Source organism: Nothobranchius furzeri, chromosome 16, assembly GCF_043380555.1.
Source record: "Nothobranchius furzeri strain GRZ-AD chromosome 16, NfurGRZ-RIMD1, whole genome shotgun sequence".
In the NCBI taxonomy this organism is placed as follows: Eukaryota; Metazoa; Chordata; class Actinopteri; order Cyprinodontiformes; family Nothobranchiidae; genus Nothobranchius; species Nothobranchius furzeri.
In genome coordinates, this window is record NC_091756.1 from 25845234 (window position 1) to 25871116 (window position 25883).

The 25883-nt window shown below is 42.1% G+C and overlaps 3 protein-coding genes across 6 annotated transcripts in view; 1 reads left to right on the top strand and 2 right to left on the bottom strand.

The window, feature by feature from the left end:
• Nucleotides 1–2626: 2626 nt before the first annotated feature.
• LOC107388261 (solute carrier family 2, facilitated glucose transporter member 11) lies at nt 2627–6094 on the bottom strand. Its single transcript, XM_054749003.2, has one exon. It carries the CDS (start codon nt 5941–5943, stop codon nt 4399–4401), a length of 1545 nt encoding a protein of 514 aa, XP_054604978.1. The 5' UTR covers nt 5944–6094; the 3' UTR covers nt 2627–4398.
• A 6803-nt stretch (nt 6095–12897) lies between these two features.
• On the bottom strand, nt 12898–21633 carry cox19 (cytochrome c oxidase assembly factor COX19). Its single transcript, XM_015963707.3, has 3 exons — nt 21446–21633; nt 13425–13536; nt 12898–13355 (listed from the first exon to the last, which is right to left on the bottom strand). The coding sequence occupies exons 1-3, from the start codon at nt 21525–21527 to the stop codon at nt 13262–13264; spliced, it is 288 nt and encodes a 95-aa protein (XP_015819193.1). The 5' UTR covers nt 21528–21633; the 3' UTR covers nt 12898–13261.
• A 1371-nt stretch (nt 21634–23004) lies between these two features.
• Nucleotides 23005–25883, top strand: part of LOC107388258 (arf-GAP with dual PH domain-containing protein 1) — a 42370-nt gene continuing 39491 nt past the window's right edge. For 2 of the 4 annotated variants that reach the window (XM_054749006.2, XM_054749007.2), the window contains exon 1: nt 23005–23321. Coding sequence is in view for 2 of the 4 variants with exons in the window: in XM_054749005.2 (XP_054604980.1) it covers nt 23231–23321 (91 nt within the window). In the remaining 2 variants the exon portion in view is untranslated. The remainder of the gene's footprint in view (nt 23322–25883) is intronic. The other 2 variants (XM_054749005.2, XM_015963705.3) reach the window with 2 other exon arrangements.

The following is a 25883-nucleotide window of genomic DNA, read 5'->3' on the forward strand; positions in this document are numbered from 1 at the left end:
TTGATGTGACTTTATGGCAGTTGCCCAGGGCATCATCGCAAGGAGGATGGCATTCATTTACTTTTGTTTTATTTGGTATTTTTTCAGTCATTTTTGGAAATAGTGATCAATTTTGATTAATTCACAGCCTATGTTTAATTACATTTAAAATAAATGTCAACAGATGAGATCAAACAAAACAGATGAGAATTGCCCTTAAGCTGTTTAACTTGGACCAAGCATTTTAGGTCACAGATAGATGTAGCTTAGGGTCTCTGTCTATACACCTTATAAGACAATTTAGGTGATGGCATGTTGTTTTTCTGCTATTGAACTGTTTTCTAATAATGTTGTGTTAAATAAAGTGAAGGAAGGAGAGAAATAACGTTTCCCTAGCAGTTTTTAAAAATTTCCCCATGTAATCCGATTAATCGATTAATCGTGTCGAGACCCCATCCGATTAATCGATTATCCAAATAATCGTTTGTTGCAGCCCTATTGGCGACCACCCGAGCCGTGTTCCGCTTGGACTGCCGGTACCCGTCAGCTGCCTCTGGAGTCCCACAGGCCAAAAAGACCTGATAGGACTCTTTCTTCAGCTTGACAGCATCTCTAACCGCCGGTGTCCACCAGCGGGTTCGGGGGTTGCCACCATGACAGGCACCGACGATCCTGCGACCACAGCTCTGGTCGGCCGCCTCAACAATGGAGGCATAGAACAGGGTCCATTCAGACTCAATGCCCCCCATCTCCCCAGAACATTTAGGAAGTTCTGTCGGAGGTGGGAATTGAAGCGCCTTCTGACAGGAGACTCTGCCAGATGTTCCCAGCAGACCCTCGCGATACGTTTGGGCCTGCCTGGTCTGACTGGCATCCTCCCCCACCATCTGAGCCAACTCACCCCCAGGTAGTGGTCAGTTGACAGCTCCACCCCTCTCTTCACCCGAGTGTCCAAAGCATGCGGCCGCAGGTCAGATGAAACAACAACAAAGTTGATCATCAAGCTACGGCCTAAGGTATCCTGGTACCAAGAACACATATGGACACCATTATGTCTGAACATGGTGTTCATTATGGACAATCCATGGCTGGCACAGAAGTCCAATAACAAAACACCACTCTAATTCAGATCAGGGGGGCCGTTCCTCCCAACCATACCTCTCCAGGTCTCACTGTCATTGCCCACGTGAGCGTTAAAGTCCCCCAGCAGAACGAGGGAGTCACCGGAAGGAGCGCTTTCTAGCACCCCTTCCAAGGCATCCACAGACCACAGTCAGAACCCGTCCCCCCACACGTAGGCGGAGAGAGGCTACCCTCTCATTCACTGGGGTAAACCCCAACGTACAGGCACCAAGAAGGGGGGCAACTAGTATGCCCACCCTTGCTCAGCGCCTCACAGTGGGAGCAACTCCAGAGTGGTAGAAAGTCCAACCCCTCTCAATACTGTGAATTCATAAATCATCGTTCAACATGTTGTCAGGCTTACTTTGCACCTGAGACTTTCTATAAAATGTAGACACACTTAAATGGATTTAGGTTTATTTAATCAAAATGTGGTAAAAGAACACATGTTCTCTTTCCAAATAGATTATCATGGATTTCTTATATCCTGCCTTATGTTGTGTTGGAATTTCATTATCCTGGGGGTACAGACACCTGCTGCCCCCCCCCCCCCCCCCCATTAAAGGTTTTTAATCGTATTCTAATTTAAACCCAAAATAAAAATGTTTAAATCTGCACCTGTATTTGTCCAGCCAGTCTCTCAGGATTAGACTAATCCCCACACCGTGTGGGCTGGTCTTACACTTAGAACATCGCCATGATGGTTTATCCTGAATAGAGCAGTATTTTTAGCACAGTAGTTTGAGTTATTGGAAACGGTCAACAAGCCCCAGTGGGTTAATGAAGAAGGGCAGCATAAAAACCTGTGTACAATCAGTTCTACTAAATTTCAAAATCCAGAGAAAATGAAAATGAATAAAGTAATTTCAGCTTAACAGTGGGGTGTTCTCAAGCAGCACTGTTTTCCATGGTTCATCAGCTTCACACCTGAAGGTATGATGATCAGGTATAATGATCAGGTTAAGATTAAATTCAACATCTCAAGAGAAACGGTTTCCAGAAAACAACAATGTAAAACAATTCCAAATCAGTTTAAACGTATTCCTGGAGCATGTTAAAAATGATTAAAATATGTTGAAAATATTATTTCGAGGCTAAATTTAAAATTTTTAAATAAGGGAGGTATAAAAATTTCTAAAATAATGTTAAGAAAGGTTATAGAAAATGACTCAAATCCATTCTAGTTGTAAATTGACATTATGAGACATCTGAATACAATCTAGAAAAAAATTTAAATGTTTGGATAAAATTTTAATATTTTTTCCAGACTAAATTTAAAATGTGCAGTAAAAAGTCCAAATAGTCCATATTAAAGTTAAAATGTAAATAAATGTTTTAAAATACTGTTTTTTGAGAAATTTTATAATGCTAAAAGTAAAGATTATCTTCATTTTTCAGCATTTTGACTTTAATCTCAACCCTAACCCTTGTTTGCTTTTGTGCAACGGGGAACAGCGTATCTACGGTAAACATATGACAGAAATGAGATAAAATAAAAGCAGTTTCAGGTCAAAGCAACCAGACCAGTGCCAAAGCAGATGTCAGCAGTGTTTATTCCTTGAACGTGCAGTAAGACATTTCAATAAATATATATTTTTAAATAACAGCATACTTTCTTTTATGATTTAAATATTTAAATAAACATCAGCTCAAAAATACAGCCTGAGAATCACAACGTTTACTTTTATCAACACACGAGATTGTCATAAAATCCTTTGGTAACTCAGTTCCACAGAATATCAAAAGACTCAAGTTAATCCAGTGCAAATTATCTGCCTCGTGCAAAATGAGATAATAGTGCATGAGCATGGATCGATTGGGGAACACAGGATATGACAGATAGTCCACAGAAGACCGGAGGGGTTGTAAAGAGCCAGCTGTTGAACTAAAGCTTCAAGTTTCAGCTGGGAGACGATGAACGGTGGGACAATGATGACATCTACTGGTATCTTTGGCAATACACATATTTCTGCTTCATGCAATGTAAGACATGATCTCATGCATGGGAAGTTAGCTGGAAAAGATGACACAAATCAGTTGTGTCCTTGTTACAGATTAGCTTAACCAGAGTGGATGAATCATTGAATACATGCAGTTCTAATCATAGCTCTCTCTACTGCTAACACGTGACTTGTTAACAAGATGAAGATGGTTAAACGTGAAGCATGTGGATCCTCAATCATTTGCATCACAGACACCTTTACTACTTTTACTACACTATCCAACGTAACTTCTCGCCGTACATTGATGACGTTATTTGAGTAAATTCTTTATCTTGTTTAGGACAGTTTTAGGCATCAGGTGAAGGTTAGATTTTAATATCTATAGTTGTAAAAGTTAGCTTCTATCTTATCTGTTGTAGATAGCGACATGAACATCCTGTTTGAGGAAACGGTGTTTACTAACAGTTAGTATCTTAAAACAGCTCCTATTCACGCAACATTGTGTTATTAACCATTACACCCCCATCAGTTTGGCTTTATGGTTATTTGCATGGAATTATGTTGCTGGGCCTATTTACAAATGTAAAACTTAGCAGCCCTCTGGACCAGAGGGGTAGGGGAGGGGTAGGGTTAGGATTAGGGATAGGGTTAGTCCCTGGGTCAACTCCAACAGGAATGTCTTAATATTTTTGTAGAGGTAACCCAATAATGCAAAACTGACCGCAGTGAAAAGAGTAATAAAACGATGTTTTCATGGAGTTCGGAGCTGTTTCAGGATGGCTGTGAAATGTGGTATTCAGGTTTATCAGGACAAGCCATTGCTTAGCAACTCAACATGTTTAAAGTCATTATTTATAACTTCACCAAAGTAACAAGTTTAACTTATTCACATTTAGTCATAAATGGCCCGCATTTATAGAGCACGTTCAAGTGTCCTAAAAACCCCCAAGGTACTTTACAATAGATCAGACGTTCACTCATTCACACACTGATGGTGATGCCCTGGGGAACACTGACAGAGGTGAAGCTGCTGTACACTGGTGCCACCAGTCCCTCCGACCACCATCAGCAGGTAAGGAAGGTAAAGTGTCTTGCTCAAGGACACAATTATTAAATGGGCCATGAACCTGCAACCCTCTTCTTATAGGCAGGCACTTATCACAGAGGATGACACTGATTACTCCAAACTATCATCACATAAATATATATAAAAGTGCATTAACAGAGTAACAGTGATGCCGTGCCATTTTCACTTTGAACTTTCCTTGAAGTCAAGTTTAATTCATCCACTCTGTTTACATTCAGAATCAGATTTATGTGACAAGCTGGTAAAGGACCATGTTGTTCCTAGGTGCTACTGTTCCGGCTCATTTACCACCATCTCAGATCTTTTCTCTGTCATTTTGCCTCTGTTCTTTTTATCAAACTCTGTCGTAATCTGAGCTAAAGTCTTGCCCTTTGTCTCCGGCAAGGTTAGCCCCAAAAAGACGGCAGACACCAGACAAACAGCCAGGAAAGGTAGGAAGCAGTAGTTCCCTAGGCTGTTTATGATAAAAGGAAACAGCATTCCCACCAAGAACAGGCTGATCCACATCAACGATCCGGCAACCATGTAGGCTGCTGGGCGAGCTGCCTGGTCAAAGATCTCAGCAGGCAGGATACCCGTTACCCCTGCTGGGCCTAGGCCAAAGCTGAGGATGTAGGCAAACACACATGTCATGCTGAGATAAGACATCCCGGCCACTCCATGGCTCTGGAGGCTAAGTGCTACAGTGAAGACTATCGACCAACAAGTCATCAGAATGTATCCGCCAATGAGAAGGTACCTCCGGCCCACGTGCTCAATCAGAAGGTTGCTCAGGACAGAAGCAGTAAACTCAGAGGCCCCAGTTCCAATGGTCACATACTGGATGTTCTCTTGTGGAATTCCCGCTTCCTGAAATATGTAGGATGCATAGAAGTAAATGGAGTCATTTCCACAGAGCATCATGGCACTACTTGCTGCCATGATCGTCCTGAGCTGGTATCGTAGGCCAGGATCTTTAAACAGGGACCAAGGCGTCTTGGCTAGAGCTGTAGAACCTGATTTTAAGGCTGCGGACATTTGCTGCTGCTCCTGAAGCATCTCCTCCATCTCCAAGGAGGGAACCTCTCCTCCACGAAGTCTTCGAAGGGCCTGGATGCAAGCGTCCCTGTCTCCCCGGTCAATCAGAAGGTATCTGGGGCTTTCGGGGAACCAGGGAAGGGCGATTAACTGGATCAGTGCTGGTACAGCATTGCTAGCCAGTAAGTAAGGCCAAAAAGGCTCTGTGCCAAGCAGCTCGGTAAGCCCCACAATTTGACCAAAGACAATGCCAAATGAAGTAAAAACCGCAGAGGAAAACGCCACAGCCCCTCTGAGGTGTTTGGGAGCACTTTCTCCAAAGTACATAGGTTGGACGTTCATGCTGACACCACAGTTCATCCCCACCAGGAAACGGGCAAGGATGATCATCTCGAAAGCTTTTGCCACCTGACACGTCAGCACAAGCACAGCGCCAACAAGCAGAAAGGAGTTGTTGAGAAGTAAAGACTTCTTCCTACCAAAGTGGACTGCCATCGGCCCTGCTAGCAGGGCACCCAGCAAGCCACCCAGTGAGAACGCTGAGACAATTAGTGTCCACACCAGGGTCACCTGAGGGGTATCCAGCCCGTCACCCCAGCGCTCCATGTAGGTGTTGTTGATGAAGCTCTGGATGTAGTTGGTGGGAGCATTAATGATGGAGATGTTGTAGCCATACTGGAAGGTGCCTCCAATGGCAGCAGAGCACACAGTTAGGACAAGAGTCCTGCTACTGCCTGCAGGTTTGTTGGTTTCCTCTGGCTCCCTGTAGAGTTCATCTGGATGCTTGCTGTCCATGTTCTCCAGGTTCTAAATCATTAAATCCCAAACATGCACTTTTAATTAAAACTGGATGGAAAACAGAACATCTCTGGACTGTCTCGCCTTCTTCTTTTTAACCTTGTGTGTCTGAAAGCAAGAAAAATGCTCCACAGCAACAAGCCGGCTCAAGAGTAGTTTTATCCTCAGTATAAACTGTCAGGCAAATTCCTTTATCATTGCATTAAAAGCCTTCTCACAAATTTACAGGAGGAAGTTAGAACGTAAGTGTTGCAGGCAGCAAAGATGCAAGCAGTAAAATTATTATAAAAACACAGCTTGTATGAAAGGATATAAAAGATCAAAACCAATGTGGTAAAACTGTAAGGTCTGCCTGACAGTCTACACTCGGGGCATAAAATTTCCCACGCATCTAGCTCGTCATTTCCTGTTTGTGGGTAGTGCTTTTATTCAAAGAAACTTTATTCTGAAGACAATTATTTACAATTCTAAAAAAAAAACGTTTAAGAAAAACTATTGATGAGCTTCAGCCTCTGACTGACCTGCGGACACTGGCATTGTTAAAAACAACTAACAGAACCGGGCATTTAACCTTTGATCGGACTGATGTGCCTTCAGCTGCTGAACACTGATTGAAAATCAGGTTAGGACTGATTCCTGCATATTGTGCAGGTTTAATAACTGAAAAACAAATGAAAAGAAGAAACAGTTGGGTTTACTCTGTAAAGTGCATCGGGACGGCTCTTTGGCGCTATATAAATAAACTGAGTGGAAAATTGAATTGATTGAATCTAATTAAGTGAAACAAGTGGCCCTGTTACATTGTGTCCAGCTGTTATTTTTTCAGCTTTTATTTCATTTAAAAACATAGTAACTTTACAAAATAATAAAAATATTGAATACAACTTACAATACAACGAAAGGTGCAGATAGAAGAAAATCTTATATGTAATCTGCCCCATTCTCACCATCAACACAAAATAAAAACATGCTAACAAAGATTACTGAGACAGCTGCCAAGCAGCTTGCCACTAATTAACTAACAATCCTTGAATGGAGTTTCAACACATTAGTTAGAAATCATTGCTGATCAATACAGAAAAAAGAACACTAAAATAGAAAATCCTCCCAATATTATTCCATATAATTTCTTAACATGTAGTTTTTTACATTCTGTTTAAACTTTATAGTTGATTTGGCCTCTTTCATTACGTATTCCAGCCTGTTCCGTATCCCGACTCCATGTACAGAAACACAGCGCTCCAACTTTTTAGTCCTAAATCTAGGTTTCATAAATATCTCGTGCCCTTTTAAATTGTAGCAACTTTGTCTTTTGTCAAATTTCATTAGAATATTTATTGGTAATGATAAAATAAGTTATGATCCACTAAATCTGGAAACTTTAATAAGCTACTCTTAACTCAGCATTTACAGCATTACACGTGGCTTCCATGTAGTATCTTCAACGAAAATGACCCCTAGAAACTTATTTTCCTTCACTCTTTTAAAATCTTAAATGCTTTAAATGTTGTAATAGTGTTTGGAGCACTGAGACTAAAGGGACATGGCATTTTAACCAATATTCCTTTTTATTGTATGATGTTTTGTTTTTTTTTGTTTTCTTTTCGATGTGTCCACTCAAGGTCAGCAGGAAGACCCACCCTCCACCTCCTGAATGTGGTTTGATTCCAGCAGATCAAATGTTTCATGTGGGAGATCAGCTGCACTTACTCGATTATGCCACTCGGCGTCGACAACGCCCTTCATGCTTTGCATGGGAAGCTGGCTGTTGTCGTCGTCATCTTCCTCCGCTTATCCGGGTCCGGGTCGCGGGGGCAGCATCCCAACTAGGGAGCTCCAGACCATCCTCTCCCCGGCCTTCTCCACCAGCTCCTCCGGCAGGACCCCAAGGCGTTCCCGGACCAGATTGGAGATGTAACCTCTCCAACGTGTCCTGGGTCGACCCGGGGGCCTCCTGCCGGCAGGACATGCCCGAAACACCTCCCCGGGGAGGCGGCCAGGAGGCATCCTGACCAGATGCCCAAACCACCTCAACTGGCTCCTTTCGATCCGGAGGAGCAGCGGTTCTACTCCGAGTCCCTCCCAAATGTCCAAGCTCCTCACCCTATCTCTAAGGCTGAGCCCGGCCACCCTACGGAGGAAACTAATTTCGGCCGCTTGTATCCGCGATCTCGTTCTTTCGGTCATTACCCAAAGCTCATGACCATAGGTGAGGATTGGGACGTAGATCGACCGGTAAATCGAGAGCCTGGCTTTCTGGCTCAGTTCCCTCTTCACCACGACAGATCGGCTCACCGAACCAATCCGCCTGTCAGCTGGCTGTTGCAATTTATTTATTTATTTTTTGAAAAAAATAAAAAAAGGAAACAACAGAATTCCAATAAAATACAAAAGTACAATTCTTTGAATAAAGTCACAACAAGTTATTAAATTAGAACAAAGAAAAGCCTTAATGTGTCAGATATTTTCATTCAAATTTCTCTTGCAATGTAGAAAGTGAAGGCTGGATATTTCCTTTCAATCCCGCCGTCCGTAATCCTCAGTGAGCAGGCTGAGGTGAGCCCCTGACTTCATACAGGCCAGCTGACCCTGTTACATAAATAAATAATATAGGTAATCTTTCAGCTTTAATTTAAGTAACTTAATATCTTATTTGAACAGGGATTGTTCGCTGAAAAGCATCAAAACAAAACGTATTGACAGGTGCATTTATTCCCATAAAGAAAATCCAGGAGATTCTTCCTGTCCACAGCCATCAGCATCCGTATAACGTCTTTGAAAAATATCAAATTATTATTAATATTTCATTTCAATCTGGGATCTATTAAGTCTCCTTTAATTGAATCAATAAAAAAATAAACTGTTACAGGATCTGAAAAACAGGATTTTAAAGATGATTCTCAGACTCAGTTTCAAAACTGCTGCCATAAAGTGTGTCTCTGGTGAATCGCCATGGTTACACTCCCTCCTCCAGTCTCATGCTGTCATCATGATGGATGTCAGGGTGGAGCTAGGGTTGGACCGACGGATCGGGTCTTCATCTGCGGTGATGAAGGTGGTGCTGCTCTGATTTGACTTGAGCTGAATATATCGGCAGCTAGCCTTCTCTGTCCCTCACGAGCTCTCTGCGCGGTTGTTGGGCCGACAACTAAATAGGTTTGATCATTTAGCTGATCTGTTTCCTTTGAACCTGCGGAGGGCGCCACCGTGTCACCACAGCTTTAGGAATTTTGTTTCACAATTTAGACAAATCTGTTGATTCTTTTTTTGATTCTGTCTGAAAAACCAACAACAAAATGAAATGAGTTTAGATTAAAACATATAATGGTCAATAGCTTGTATTTGATAAAGCGCCTTCTAGGATTCTACAACTCCCCAAGGCAACACGATCAGTCATTCACCCATTCAAACACACATTCACTTCCTGTTGGTGATGAGCTACATTGTAGCCACAGCTGCCCTGGGACACACTGACAGAGGTGAGGCTGTCCAGTATTGGCTCCGCTGGAACCTACAACCCCTCAGATGCTGGACAACCCACTCTACCTCCTGAGCCCCATATGGATAGGATATGTATGGACTAACCATATGGGTGCCAACAGGGTTTGTCCATGATTTCCATGATGGCCCCACAGAGGTTTGCCCATAAAAATTTTAATAAGCCCAAATGAGTCAAACCATCTGGATCTTTCAGAAAAACCATGTAGGGCCCGATAAAACCCATGTGTGCAAACCCCTGTGAGGTCACCATGGACTGTGCAGACAAACCCTGTTGGCACCCATATGGGGCCCGCCTATGCATGCTACAAAGAGCTGAGGTTCCTTAAAAAGGAAAAGAAGGCCTAGAACGTCCAACTGTGTCACCGGTCTGCAGGAAGGAGCCATGGTGAGGTGAAGAAATCCTGAACTGAGCAGAAAAAAAGAATCTTCAGCTACAGGAGTTCCAGGACATTTTAGTTCAGATGTCCTTTGGATTTCTGACACGGATGACGGGTTTGCATATCGAAGGGCTTAGATCGACAACAAAGCTGCCGAAAAAGACATTTAAAGATTAACATCAGTGTTAGACTTTTCTTTGCTTTTAGATTACATTCAAGACAGACGTTTTCGTTGTACATGGCTGAAATTAGCATATAGATATATGCTAATCTCATATAGATAAATGCTAATCTCATATAGATATATGCTAATCTCATATAGATACATGCTAATCTCATTTAGATATATGCTCATCTCATATAGATATATGCTAATCTCATATAGATAAATGCTAATCTCATATAGATATATGATAATCTCATATAGATAAATGCTAATCTCATATAGATTTATGCTAATCTCATATAGATATATGCTAATCTCATATAGATAAATGCTAATCTCATATAGATATATGATAATCTCATATAGATAAATGCTAATCTCATATAGATATATGCTAATCTCATATATATAAATGCTAATCATATAGATATATGATAATCTCATATAGATAAATGCTAATCTCATATAGATATATGCTAATCTCATATAGATAAATGCTAATCTCATAGATAAATGCTAATCTCATATAGATAAATGCTAATCTCATATAGATATATGCTAATCGCATATCAATCAATCAATCAGTCAATCAAAGCTTTATTTATAAAGTGCTTTCCATATAAATAAATGCTAATCTCATATAGATATAAACCAGGGGTGGGCAATTATTTTTCCATGGGGCCACATGAGAAACAGAAAATATTGTGGAGGGCCAGGCCAAAAGGCTGAAGTCAATTATGCATAATATTAATGGTATTTCTTTATAAAAAGCAGTAAATCCCATTGTTTTTTCAAGCTGGTAAGAGTAGACTATGTGTTATAAATGAGCAAAAAGGAAAAAGTGAGGTTGGCTTTCAAAAATGTGATTTATTCAAATTTCCCAAGGCAATGGTAAACAAAGTGCGCATTTGGTTTTTGTTAAACATTTGTGACTTATATTAGTTAACAGTTTCAGTCACATTCACTCCTAAACACATTTTGAGTTTCAAATATTGTTGGAAAGAGGTTCTTAGCATTCTACAGACACACAGTATTGTCTGTAAAATAAAATCACTGAACTGTGATCTTGAGAAAGAGGTTTAAAAAAAAGTGTCCCAGTTCACTGCTAGTTGCCTACATTTGTGGTCCAAACACCTTATTTTGTGATTTTAAGCGATTTTTTTCTTATTCAGTGAGAGAAATCTAGTCTCTGCTGGGCTTTAACGAGTGCATCAAAGTCAGGTTGAATGTCTGAGGTGGAGATGCGAAGCACAGCTGACAAATGATCATCAGTGAGAGAGGATCTATACCTGGATTTTGTAAACTTCATCAATGAAAATGTTTGTTCACAAATGTAGGTAGAGCCGAAGAGAACCAACATCTTCTGAGCACGTCTCCTCAGGTTTGGAAAGTTCTCCTCCTTAAGAGAAGAGTAGAAATCCAGCAGAGATCCTGAATCTCTGCTTTCAAGTCCCAAACCCTCTTCAGCACTTTCCCCAGGCTGAGCCATCTGACAGCTGTGTGGAGTCCTCCAAAAGAGCGACAAACTGTCTGTGATCCATTGCCCGTGCCCTGATGAAGTTTATTATTTTGGTAACAACATCAGTAACATGGTTGATTTTTAACACTGACTTGCACAACACATGGTGGTGTATAATTCAATGCAAAAACACCTATGTTTGATCTGCATCGAATTCTGTCACTTTATCTTACATGTGTTTCAAAAGTCCAACATTTTTCCCTGTAAGATTTGGACAACCGTCTGTTGTGACACCTGACAGTCTCTCCCATTTCAATCCCAGAGTGTCCATGCACGCATTTACCTCTGTAGAAAGATCACTCCTTGTCGTTGTCCCTTTCATCGACCGCATTGCTGCCAGCTCCTCTGTGAGCTCCATTATCCCCCGAACAAATACGAGCAGCTGGGCTGTGTCGCGGACATCACAGCTCTCGTCTAAGGCCAATGAGAAAAAGTCAAAACTTGCCACTTCACGTTGCAGCTGAAGCTCCAGGTCCCCCACAATGTCCTCAATCCTCCTGGTCACGGTTCGCCTGGACAGCGGGATTTGCTCAAATGCGCCTTTTTTCAGGGCATATTAGTGCTGCGGAGTCCACCATGCACTCTTAGACAAACTCTCCCTCCGAAAACGGCTTGCTGTTTTTAGCTATTTTGTGGGATATCACAAAGCTGGTCCTGGTTGCTGCATCCCTGGATGTGTGAAGCTTAGTAAAACAGCCTTGCTGCTTTTGCAAATTTGCTAGCAAAGCTTCGGATGTCCGTGCCCTCTCAGCATCAGACAAGTTCTTGTATTTTTCCCCAGTGTTTCTTGTCGTAATGCCGACTCAAATTGTAGTCAACACGGCAATCTTTTCCCCACAAACCAAACACACGGCTTTACCTCCGACTTTAGTAAAAAAATACTTATCAGTCCAATTTTTGTTGAAAATCCTGCATTTGGCATCTTTCTTTCGTTTCTTTTTTTTTTTTTTTTTGCATGAGCGGACATTTCTGGGGCTACAATCACCATGTCAATCGCGGGCACATTGTGCACGTAAAAAACAACTTCAAAATAAAAGCAATGCAGCCTTAGCCCATGCATGAGGTAAAATGAGAAAATACATTTATTTTGTAATTTCCAATTAACCTTACGCGGGCCGGTCAAAGTCAACCAAAGGGCCGTATGTGGCCCGCGGGCCGTAAAATGCCCAGGTCTGATATAAACTAATCTCATATAGATAAATGCTAATCTCATATAGATAAATGCTAATCTCATATAGATATATGCTAATCTCAGCCGTGTACAAAAACAAACGTCGGTGGTGTTAGCCGAAACTTGTCTGCCTAAAAGTTAAAAACAAATCTTTACCACGCTGTCTTTAGGAAACAACCAAGCAATGGAATTTGACAGATTACACAGAACGAACGTACAAAAGACAATATGACTTTATTTGTGTCTGATGAACATTCAACACACCACAGCAAACTGGGGCATCATCAGAACTAACCCCTAAAGATGAACTTTCTCTGTCTGACTAATGCATCCAGACCTGTTGATTTTCAGATATCTGCATATATTAAATAATCTCCTTTAGTGTGGAACATGAGCGGATTACGGTCTGTGACCTCGTAGGCCACCGTCCTCCTGGGGTTTACTTTCTCAGTCTGTAGAAGTTTGTTTTCACAGTCTCAGTTCAGCGTCTCTTTACCTAAAGCTTCAGCAGGACACGTGTCATCAGCTCATTCACAACTAATTCCTGGATCTGTTCAGGTCACATGTGTCCATTTGTCGTGTTAAGGTTTAGAGCCTCGAGCCTCTGGGCTGGGAGGAGGATCCATCAGGTCCCTGAACCCCAGCTTCTCTAGAGGCTCCTTGGCCATGAGCTGGCTGAAAAACACAAGAAGGCACATTAGCAGTCAGTGTGTGATAACAGAGTTAGTGCTCTGGTTTTCTTACTTATCCATCCTGCACTCCAGGTAGTTTTTAGACTGTAGCCGGCACCTGGAGTTATCAAAGCTGTTCTCCCTCAGACACTTCATGAACGTCTCCTTGAAGGCTTTGCATTCTCCTGAAACAAAGGTTAACCAGAAATCAGCCTCAGACTCTAACCAGGTAACTACATCAGGGCCAGGTGTGCAGAGGTGTCCAAGCTGTGGTAGATGGGCTGGTCTTAAACAGGCATGTTGGCCATTTTAAAGAGGACCTTCACTCATGTTTAATACATTTGCAGTGGTCTCTATTAGGAATGAATACCTCGTAAGTCATACTCAAAGAAAAAAGCTCCGGTACACCAGTTTTAGAACAGAGAATTCAGCCAGAGGATAAAGTAGCTTCAGACGGCAGGATTCGGAGTCTCATTTCCTGATATTTGTACATCTCACCTCTGATTGGCTAACAACAACTCCGCCACTGACTCTGTCCGCTATGCACCGTGGATGTTTTATCTCCACAAACAACACAAGCCTGGAGGAGGTCTGCTGTGTGGTGGAGTTGCTAATGCTAATGGTTAGCTGCTACTAGCCAAGACGTTCTCTGCTGTTTCCTGGACGCTAAACCAACAGCAGCCTTCCCCGTCACCAGACAAGATGGGTGAGTCCATGAGTGTTAAGTGGCAGTGTGACGTACATCTGTCAGGATTTGCTAATCCTACAGTTTCACCGTCTTCTATCAGAAGCTAATGCAGGAGATAGGTGTAGGAGACTATTTTCATGTTCAGCCTGCATGAAAAACTCAGAGTGACCATCAGTATCAAAAATAATAACTAAAAAATGGTTTCTCAGTGAAGGACCTCTTTAAATAAATAACTACCGTGCCTGTTGTACATTCCTTAACCGTCTCTGTTCAGGGGAACACTTCATCAGACAGGACTGGTCAGCTAACAGCTAGTGATTTGTTCCACTCATCAATTTCAAAACAAGGCCTCACGTTGACAGATGTTCAGCCATTTTGACTCTCTGAACTTTAGTTGTGTCCTCTGTGTGTTTGGATGTAATTGTGGAATTATTTGGACAGAGGGCGAGCTGTGGTTATACTGACTGCACAAGCAGATCATCCAAGCAGTTTCTGCTTCTTTTTATCAGTAAGTAAAATGATATTTCTGTACTTTATCTCGCTGGTTGAATGGAGGAAATGCTGTGCCATTTAACTGCTTGGTCAAACATGTTAGAGGGGCTGCATGAGAAACTTGAGCGGGTGCCCGGCTTCTCCTGTCTCCTGCCCGGGAACAGTTGCTAGAGCAGGTGGCTGGCTGTTCCCTTCTCCCAGGGCAGTGGGGACGCGATGACTGACTCCCATGCAAGGCTGTAGTCATGCTGGTCACTTGTGGAACTCTGAGGGAGACCACAGGAACACCACAGCTCTTTTAGTTGACGCTGCTGCACTTTTGAGTCGCTCAACAGCATTTCTTTGGCTAATAGTTTGCTGGTTGAATGGGGGGAAATTCTGTGTGTTTACCATAGCACTGCATCGTTGAAATACAACGTGTTGGTGTGGCTGCTGGGTACCAGAACTAGAGCTTCATATCTGACCAAGCACAGCAGAGATATCGGACTTAGCTGTTCCACCGCACTGAAAGATCCGCGAGTCTGCCGTTGTCAACGCTCCCAGCTCTGAGAGTGTCACCATGGCTCCCGGCTCCTTGTCGTCACAACGCTGGTAGCCAAGTCGGCCCTCCTGTCTACGGCCGAGAGCACGACACGGAGCCAGGGGCCGAGTCGACGCTCCCAGAGCCGGTAGACAGTCCCGCCCTCAGCTCCACCTCTTTCTATAACACCCATTTTGGATTGTCTGGGGGTGACGTGACATGTGACACAGCAAAAAAGTCAGTGGTGGGAACCTCCTATTTTTGGCATCAACCTGCCCCTGCGGAACAATGGGCGGGCTATGTCCATCCTTTTTATATGTCGATGCTTCAAACTCAAATGATTTGAATCTTGTGTGTTAAGCATCAGTACAATATGCCCTCTTGTATGTTGCATGTGTGTGTATATATCTGTAAATACGAATGCTTTTATTGTGAAAAGGGCAAAAGAGGAAGTGAGGATGACATCATAATAATGTGGCAAGGTGGAGAAACGAGGGCCCGGGCGGGATTCGATACCCAGACTCCCGAGTGAGAGTCACGCGCGCTAACCAGTCAGCCAAAGGGACATCCCCTTGGCCAAGTAGCCAGGGCTCATGATCAATCGGGTCACTGTGACAGGACGCTCACACTGTCACAATAAGGTAACCAATGACAGACATGTGTGTTGACCTTTAACCTTATAGATGCACCAATAAAAGGGGAGCATTGGTGTCTGCAAGGGTGCTAGCGCCAGTGAAAGCCCATTGAAACAAGAAGCTCTTTATCTATCGTTTATTTCCTACCTTTGAACCTGGGACTCCGCTTGGGATATTTGGATCGACCGCTGCGTACGACGACACTCTGCTAACATTGTGTTTTATTTGATCTTCAGTCAAAAGCTTCATTTAGAAGAATGCTAGGTTCCATTTAATGGTGTTCTTTGTTTTCTTCAACCAAACCAGATGAGTGAAATTCAAAATTTAATAAAAGTGTCTTCTATAAACAAGATGGAGTCTTCCAGAAAATAATAAAAGGGCTCAACACTTTAAATATGAACATCATCTGAGAGGATGGATCCTGCCTGGTACTGTGTCTCAACAAGATCAGGATGAACGGAACAAATCATGTTTTTAATGGAACTATTTCAAAGCTGTTATCAGTTAAAGTTACTAATGATAACAGCAATTTGCTTCACGTGCTTTTGAAACCAATGTGTTATAAAAGAGAAACTCTACAATGTTCTTGTTTGTTGTCACATTTATCAACAATATTAACTAGAACCTGTTATAGTGTAGCATTATGAAACGCATGCTCCAATTTTATTGGTTTAGAGCAGTACGCCCTCCGTACATAGGAGGGCGCTGCTGCTATAAAAGGGGAGCTCTTCCGGTAAATAAGTAGGTTCGGGAAACAGCTGGTGCCATTATGCCGCTGCGTTTTGGTGCTGCCAGCCCGTGTCCTCAGGCTGCGTTTATGGTGCGATCGGCTCTGCTTCAACCGTGCTTGGGCATTTGGGTCAGTGTTGGGTGTGATGTCATCTAGTGATGATGATGTGAAGCCTTTTGAACCAACAAAGCTTTACAATCCAATTGTATTGAAAAAAGGTTCAAGGTTCAATGCTTCAAAACTCTGGGAGGACATCTGCTGGTTAATGTTTGTATTTCATTGTATTGTCAGCCAATTCTACTGAAAATGAATGGTGTATTGAACTTTATGGACAAATAAAGCATTAAAAAGCTTCCTCAGGATCATATAATAGTATCTTGAATTTGAACATTACATTAAATATACTAAAATTGCTTTTCTTGGTGTGAATACTTGAAATGAAACAATGTTTATTTTTATGGGATACGTGATGAAATATATCTAATTTACACATATTAACATTCTCTACATATTCAAATATTTTACTTTTCACATTTCTATTGGATTATTAGGCAGGAATAATTAGCTCAATTTATGTATCTTTTTTAGAAATAGAGTAACAAAATGAAGATTAGAAAATTCACATAAGGATAGGACATACTAAATTCCATTACATGTACAACCAAACTGAAAAGCTCATCAACTATTATATTAATTACCAATAAAAGAAGAAAAATCATACCAAACTAGATTTTAATTTAATTAAAGGAAAATGACAGACGGTCTAAAAGATATAGCCCTACAATATGCACCAAGTATAAAGGTAATTTACCAGACTAGACCATATACATTTTCAAACCTTATTTGGAGAGATTAAATTGAAACATTCCCACATCTCAGAACGCCCTCTTTTTGCTACAGGGTCCATTTTTGCGACTCGGTGTTTAATCACTGAATACTGAATCCTGAACCGTCAATCTCACCCCGGCTTTCCACGGGAGCCGTCAGCAGCACGTTACTGCAGCAGCAGGTCATAGCTGCTGATAGGAACCGCTGTGGTCAACAGAACCTTTTCCACTGGAGCCGTCAGCAGCGCGAGTCGGCCGCGTCTCAGGAGCAGCATGTCGCGGCCTTTACGCGCCGGATCTATTTTCTACGCGCGACGCCTCTGAAACGGGTCAAGTTCGACATTTTTGGGGAAGGAAAGACAGGAAATCGAACGCGGAAATGGAGAGAAGCTACAGAGATTTTCAGAATAAAGAACGTACTGCCTTCCGGTTGCTTTACTTTTAAAAAATGTTACTAACTGTGCGTCCCCGTGAGAAGTTATCACCTAGCTAGCGGTCTCCTTTGTTTTTCAGGTCCGTATTGGCAATTATAAAACGGACAGAACATAAAACACAAACCATGCTTTAGTTTTCTCCTGCTTGTTGTTGTGTTTACTGACGAAGTCACTCGTGTGACTTCGTGCCCTGTCGGTGACAGCTGCTCCCCTGCTGCTTCGCCTCTCGTGAGAAGGGCCAAGCAGCAGCTTACGCGAGCAAGACGTGCTGCTGCAGTAACGTGCTGCTGACGGCTCCCGTGGAAACCCGGGGTCAGGTCATACAAACCTGTATGGCAAGACTATGGCAAGCCAAATAAGCATTTATTCTGATATCAGGATATCAGCCAGAATTGTCATGAACATGTAAGCCATTTCTGTCCACTAGTTAACTAGTTAGCCATGTTTGTGTCAACTAGTTAAATATCGAGGGTGAAAATGTGCCCACTAGTTAACTAGTGACAGCAGAAATGCGCACTAGTTAACTAGTGAACACATTTAGGCTTCAGTAGTTAACTAGTTGACACAAAAACTGCTCACTAGTTAACTAGTAAAAGCAGAAATGCATACCAGTCAGCTACTTGAAGGTATTTGTCTCACTAGTTAACTAGTGAGGGTCAAAATGTGCACACTAGTTAACTTGTGGTAGACATAAATGCACACTAGTTAACTAGTGAGCACACTGAGCAATACTAGTTAACTAGTAAGATATGAAACATTTTAACTAGTTAACTAGAGAGAATTTAGGCCTTACTAGTTAACTAGTTGACATTTAGGCTGTCACTATTTAACTAGTTGACACAAACATGGCTAACTAGTTAACTAGTGGACAGAAATGGCTTACATGTTCATGACAATTCTGGCTGACATCCTGATATCAGAATAAATCTTCATTCGGCTTGCCATAAACTTGCGCCTCTCGGTTTGCGTTGCTTTAAATATTTGAAACAACGTGTGAAGCGGTCACGTGGGTGGAAGAGTGAATGAAGCATCGTTGCTCATTGGTCACGTGACTTTCAGTAAACAAATCAAGCTCCGACACAGTGCTTTGCTCTGCGGTGGTTCGTTTTGGTGATACAAGCTTCGAATCCTGCGTGTCACAGGTAACATCACTAATGTCATCGCTTGCCTGCTGAATCCTCGTTGCTTCTGGGCAGAGAGTTCCCTTCTGTTCAGGCGTTACTAGCGGGAGGACCGATTCCTCCGTGGTCCGGCCGGAGGCGCCGCTGTTTCGTCTGGTTTCTCTTTACCACATTTTAAATCAGCTGGTTGAAGGAAGTTCCCCTGGCTCCTGGCTGGCAGTGGCGGTTCTACATGGAATTACTCCCTGGGCGAGGAACCCTTTGTGCGCCCCCCCACCCCCACCCCCACCCACCGCCACACCACCCCACCTGCACGAACACACGCATGTTTTCTACAAACAGGCTTGTTTTATTAGAACGACTATTGAACATTCATTTTTCTAAGTTGCACATATTTACATTAATTACTATGAAGTTGTCAGAATGTAAAGCAATATACATTATATACTGTATCAAAATATATAGAATCAAATATACAAAAACAAACAATAACTAAATATTAAGAATATATGAACATAATATATAATAAATATTCTAAATAGCAAAAATATTTCACACATAACAAACTAAAGATAATCACTACAGCATTGCACTTAAAACAGAAAACACAAACTAAAATTAAAACCTAACCTTGATGCAACGTCATCAATAATGTCATCATATGAAATCTGCTCCCCTACTGAGTGATTGATACTAATCAGAGCCAGGTGAGTGAGCCACCCCTGAAACATAGTTGACCTCAGGTATGACTTGATCAAGTTTTGAAAAGCTCCTCTCAGCTTGAGCCACAGTGACTGGCAGAGCAGTCCAAAAGTTGGGGTAGATCTCCAATAGATCTTTATCATGATCTATAATATTTTAGAATGGCCTCTGAAATTGTAATTTAAACTAACATAAAAAACTGTAGACTACCAAAAATGCCAATTTTTACAGAACAAATCATGTAAAAATAATCAGTGCAGGCATCTGCAATAAATAAATAGGATAGTTAGTGGTGACTGGGGAGTTTTCTTCTGCTTGTAGAGTTGTTTTATTTATTATTATGTGAACATGATCAACATGTGTTGTTGTTCACGCAGGCCACAGGCTGCAGCGAGCATTTAACAAATCCTAGTTTGAATCAGTAAAAAACGATTCAATGAATTTTTTCGAACCATTTGAATATTCGTTTCAATATTTCAGCCCTATTAGCTCTGTTAGCAACTAGTTGACCGAATTTAACCGTTAAAATCCCAGTTACCTGGTTCAAAAAATTGCAAACATGCATCATCTCCTCTTTTCTTCCTGAATCGGGCACCTGGTGGTTTTAGCCTTTTTATGTTCATCTCTTCTGTTTGGCTCTTGACTCAATAAGTTTCCTTTAGTCAGGACTAAACAATTTGACCTCGATCGTTTTGTTTTTCCTTTTTTTATTTGGTCATTTCACACAATTCAGAAACACCTGAAAGAACGATAGGCCTGTGTTTATGATATTATGAATGAAATGTGCGTTAAATGGAAGAACATCAAGATTGACTTTAGCCATGTTAATACAGTTGATTCAGCCCCTAACCGCGCTTTTCATTTGGAAAGACGCAGAGGTGAATTCCCCCGCCACACCCCTCCCCTTCCTCTTCTTACACACACACGGAGCACGTGAACGTTCTCGGTCAGCAGGAGCGCCTGCAGCTGCAGGGGGCGCCAACTCGCTGTTTCCAATCCAGACACTGTCATATAACCGATAAGAGAAAACCTCGGTGCGGCGCAGATTTCTTTTTTTCTTTTAAATCAGCGCCTGTGCGCCCCTTTTGTGTCATGAAAAAATGCCGCCCCGGGCAACTGCCCTGTCTGCCCGTGCCTAAAACCGCTACTGCTGGCTGGAGTCCAGGAGGAGGAACAGCTGATCAACGTCGTACAGATTTTATACAGTTCTCTTTTAATTTTGTTTTATTTGTGCAGGCTGAGGCAGGAGGTGTGGGGTGTGGCCTCGGAGGTGGTGGTCCCGTGTGCGAGTGTGATGGTGCTGGGTTCTCACGTTGGTATGAACGCTCACTGCCGGGGGTGAATCATTTATATTTTCTTTCTTTTTTTTTTTTTTTTTTTTTTTGCTGGTTGGGGCTTCTCTGCCCCGAGTCACCCGCCTCCATCACTAGCCTCAGTCCTGCTTGTGAACATATTTTTGTTTGGTTTAAATTCGTTGGTTCTGTTCCTGTTGTCATTAATTTTAGCATTTTTATGATATTTTACATGGCCAGTTTTTTTTAAATGTCTTTTAAGCAGTTATTTTCAATAAACTAAAATACATGAATTGTAACTCCTGAAACCACGTCTCTGTCTGAATTAAATGGAATGAATCTACATGCTTTAATTCCTTGGGTGAAATTCCCATGGTGGCGTTGTTAATGAAATTGCACTCGAGCAGATACAATTGCCATACCTGGCGTCAACAGGTCATAGACCACTCCCGTATTGCCACAATAGGAACAACGACCATTTAACATACTTGTATAAAGTTACGTAATTAAACCAACGTATTAAAAAGCATTTGTACACATTTTATTTCATTTAGTCCACGTGTAAAAATAAGTTTAACATTTTTAACAGAAAACTCGTGAAAGTGTTATTTCATGTACCACCGACAACCACCGAACAGGACGGCCTGACTCACCGAAGTGGTCCAGAGGGAACGAGCCTTTGTCTGGAGCTCGAGGTTTAAACGCCTTCGAGCCGAAATTCATGGCAGTAGACATGTTTATCTGCTGTTTGTTTTATTTAAAAGAAAAAGAATCCATTAGCTTTTTACCGACTGGGTATGACTCTAGCGGCGCATTAATATGACGACACATTGTTTTGAAAGCTGCTGTGTGAGCAGACATTACTAATCAATAACAACCACATTGATGACCGATCGTTTTTTTCCCCCCACAAAATCAGATTTTACATAAACATTAAACGTAAAAGACAAAATGCAATAAAATTTAAAATAAATAATGGTGAATTCTGACAGCTAGCCTAGCTGTTGGACTTATTTGATGCACAAAACTGAATAAAAGAATAGCTTAACATCAGGAACGAGTTCTTCATAAATAAACCAAAAACACATTATCAACGGTGAAACGGGACAAAGTAGAACGAATTAACTGTGGTTTGTCTGTTTATTTATTTAGAGTATTTAGAAAAGATATGAGATAAAATGAGATTTTTGTATAATTACCCATTACACACAAAAACAATTGGACAGGTTACAGAAGCCACCGACGTGCGTCGGTGCAATGGGTGGGCCCAGAGAGGGGTCCGGAAAAGAGAGAGAGAGAGAGAGAGAGGGGGGGGGGGGGGGGGTTGGGGGTTTGGAGAGTCGGCCAGCCGCGCAACAGCGGAGATGAGGACGCATCTCAACTCAGACATGAGACGCATTAATATTCATCATGGTATGATCTGTGTGTGTTTGCTAATTAAACATAACTCGAGTGCATTCCGGCTTGTAAGTGATCATGTTTGGAGAACCAGTTTAGGGTGGAATTTTTAGCACGCGCTTCTGCGGAGGTACGGGGGTGGATACCAGCTGAGAAACAGCGACTGTCACTGATGATGATGATCAGACGCGTCTCCTTTTTAGGGACAGGGAAATAAATCCTTGTAACAAAATGGTGCTGCTGTGTCCGAAGTTCTGGCTAAACTTTATTTCCTTTCATGGGCCAAGGTCTTGTTAGATTATGTTAAATTTAACTTTAACCTTCTGAGACCCAAAATTGTATTAGGTGTAATTTAAAAGATAAAACATAGCTATTGCAAATTAGTCGACTAATAAATGTGAACAAAATGTTACTTTTATTTAATAAATTTAAATTAAAATTTTGACAGAAAATGTTTAAACATACAGTTTAATAATCATATCAATAACTATTATTATTATTATTATTATTATTATTATTATTATTATCAAATATAAAATAAACATCCAACATTTTATTAATTTTGAATGTTTTAGTATTTTCAGAGCCTGGTTCATACTCGGGCACATTTATGGCATTCAGATGATGAGATAATTGAGTTCCTATTTATTGATGTTATTTCAGTGATACTTTGTTTTTAAAGCTCACATTTCACTAGTTCAATTAGAAACAGTATCATTTGACTTCGCAGGCTTTTGGCGGTGGCGGTGTGTTTTTAAACACTCGCCGCTAGATGTCTCACTTCCCCTGAACATCGTGAGCCGGGTGAGGGAGGTAGAGGAGGTCTTCTACGGGAGTCATGATTATGTTGTAGTCAGGGAGACCTGAAGCTGTCAGAGACCAGCAGGGACAGAGGACGCACCAGTCTCTTCCGTTCCGCCCGGCTCGCTCCGGTCCAGCTCCGATTGCACGTGACAGGTGATCAATCGGTCAGCCAGGCCTGTCTGTCGGATGTTCTTGGCCAGGCTGCTTCCATCACCGCGGCGAGGCAGGTAGGATAAATGGCGCTGGAGCCGGAGGGGAACGCGCTGCGGCTGCAGGACGTGCTGTCTAGACCCGGGAACCAAACATGCGCTGACTGCGGCAACCCAGGTGAGACCCGCTGCTCGTCTCCCCGGACCGGTGCCCCGGTGCCTCCGGTCCAGGCAGATGAGAGGAATAAAGTCAACATGTCTGTAGATCCGCGTCCATTTGTGTTAATGAGGGTTTGAACAGATCATTTCTGTTAGAATAAGGCGAGGCTGAACTCTGGATTAAAACTGCTCTATAAAACCATCATAGGTGTGTGTGTGTGTGTGTGTGTGCGTGTGTGTGTTGGAGGGGGGGGGGGGGGGCACTCAGCTACTCTTCCCTTTGTGTCTTTGTTTTGCTTTTCATCAAAGGTGATAAACCACAATCTGTTGCTGCATGGGTATTAAATGATCTGCAGATGACAGCAACTCACTTCTCCGAGTTGTTTTCTCCTCCACATCCATCTCTTTTACATTTCCTTCATCCCTCACTTTTGTACTTCTCCTTTGTCCTCACTGATATGGCAGTAAATCATTAAGTGGCCTCTTAAGCTCCAGGACGGGCTGAACGCCCAGAACTTGGAGCTGAGCCCGTCACCACTCCTGTTCTCTGGTTGGAGCTCCAGCGAGGACCGGCTGTAGCAGAGCAGCTCTCCAGAACCTGTGGTGCTAGTGAAATTGGAAGGCATAGAGGCAATCACTAGACTGATCTGTTTACGTGTGCTCTGAAGTGACTTTTGTTGTGAAAAAGCGTGTCTAGTATCAGCTTGGACCAACTTCTGCCTTCAGATTTGCCCTAGTCCTTCATGATGTAGAACCTGTCAAAACAGGTGGTGTAAACATTCCTCAGAGGTTCTGGTCCATACTGACGTGACATCATCAGCTACATCCAGGATGAGATTCCCCCAATCCACCACAAGGTTCTGGACTGGACTGAGATCTGGTGGCTGTGGAGCTGGTTGGAGTCCAGTTAACTCATGGTCATGTTCTAGAAACCAGTTAGAGACGATCTGAGCTCAGTGACATGCGTGGTGCATGATCCTGCTGGAGCAGAAGATGGTTCCATGTAGTCACAAAGGGATGGACATGGTCAGCAACACTGCTCAGAAGGCTGTGGGGTTTAAACAATGCAACCAGACAACGACCCTGCGAACGTCCTTTCTTCATTCTGATGGTGCATCTGAATTTCACCAGGTTGACATCTAGATGTCTGAGTCACTGCCGTGTGATTGGCTGATGTGATGTCTGCTGTAACCTGTTGAACAGGTGTACCTATAGCGGCTGGTGAGAATTTATAAACGGACGTTTTGGGTTTATTATGAGAGAAGTTGTGTGTGTGTGTGTGTGTGTGTGTGTGTGTGTGTGTGTGTGTGTGTGTGTGTGTGTGTGTGTGTGTGTGTGTGTGTGTGTGTGTGTGTGTGTGTGTGTGTGTGTGTGTGTGTGTGGTGACCTAGATCCACAAGAGCCAAGCAACACAACCACAAGGCTTTACTCACATAGGACTCAGCTATAGAACCTCAGACCCATATAAACAAATTTCAAGGAAATTTGATGTAATGGTTTCGATGAGGATAGAGCGAACCATTAAATAAACATTTCATCTGTGATTTCAACTTACAATAGCAGCACTTATTAGTGCAAACAAGATGTGATGTTTTATTTACTACCATCTGCAAAATACTCTGTCACCCAATACTTGTGCTCACCAGGGTGTGTAAATAGCTGAGGATATCATGTCCTTACACATTAGGGGCTTCGTCCAGTGATAGGCATATTTAAATTTTCTATGTGTTTTTTTTTAAGTGGTTTTGATCAGTTATTCTCTAGATTTCTGAAGAATTTTTATTGTTTTTTTTTAAGTTTTGCTCATATTTTTTCATTTTCGTTTTTCAGAGGCTTTATTTCTGTTGCATGACGCTGTAAAACGTTGACAGCAGTGTAAAGGTTTAGAATTAAGATGTTGTGTCTCAATCTCCTTTTCTTTTGTATGAAAACAAAATGTCCCATTCATAAGCACACCCATGTTGTGTTTTTAGACCCGGAGTGTGAACAGTTGACCCGTGTTGCTGAAGGTTCTGCCCACTCTCCTGCTCACAGTCATGATGTGTTTTAGGCTTCAGATGACTAATCGCAACTAAACTTTCAGAAACTATTCAGTCATACAAGAACTGTGTCATTCAACAGAAGTCAGCACTTATATCAGATGTACTTTTATTTTTTAGGAAAATGGTTCATTTGTTTATGTGGAAGGGCGTGGCTTAAAACATATTCTGCAGCCCGCCACAAGAGGGCTCAGTTTTTTGTCCTATTGTTCTGAGGAAGGTGCAAGAAGTGTTCCTCATCAGGTCCGGAGGGTTCTATTAAGACGGCACTTAAAGTACTTCATCTGGTGAAACGAAGTATACATGTCATTGCTTTTTCACCCACATTTGCGTGGTTTAATTTATAGTATTTCAGGAGGGGCTCCATTCGCGATATATAAAAAACATTCCAACTGAACGTACAAGTTGAAGCTTGGACAAACAACCACCCCTCTATAGAGCTCCGGACGTCATGTGACTCTCAGAGAGTAGACACCATGTTGGCAGGCAACAAATGTAAACAAAATGAACAGGATCGGCTTGGATTTTACTTTGTCGGAGTT

Excerpts from the sequence above, each read along its gene's own strand:
- cox19 (XM_015963707.3), bottom strand. The coding sequence starts at position 21,527 with ATGTCTACTGCCATGAATTTCGGCTCGAAGGCGTTTAAACCTCGAGCT. Across the intron at positions 13,537-21,445 it reads GTTCCCTCTGGACCACTTCG|GAGAATGCAAAGCCTTCAAG; the intron begins GTGAGTCAGGCC and ends CCTTTGTTTCAG. Across the intron at positions 13,356-13,424 it reads CTGGAGTGCAGGATGGATAA|CCAGCTCATGGCCAAGGAGC; the intron begins GTAAGAAAACCA and ends TGTGTTTTTCAG.
- LOC107388261 (XM_054749003.2), bottom strand. The coding sequence starts at position 5,943 with ATGGACAGCAAGCATCCAGATGAACTCTACAGGGAGCCAGAGGAAACC.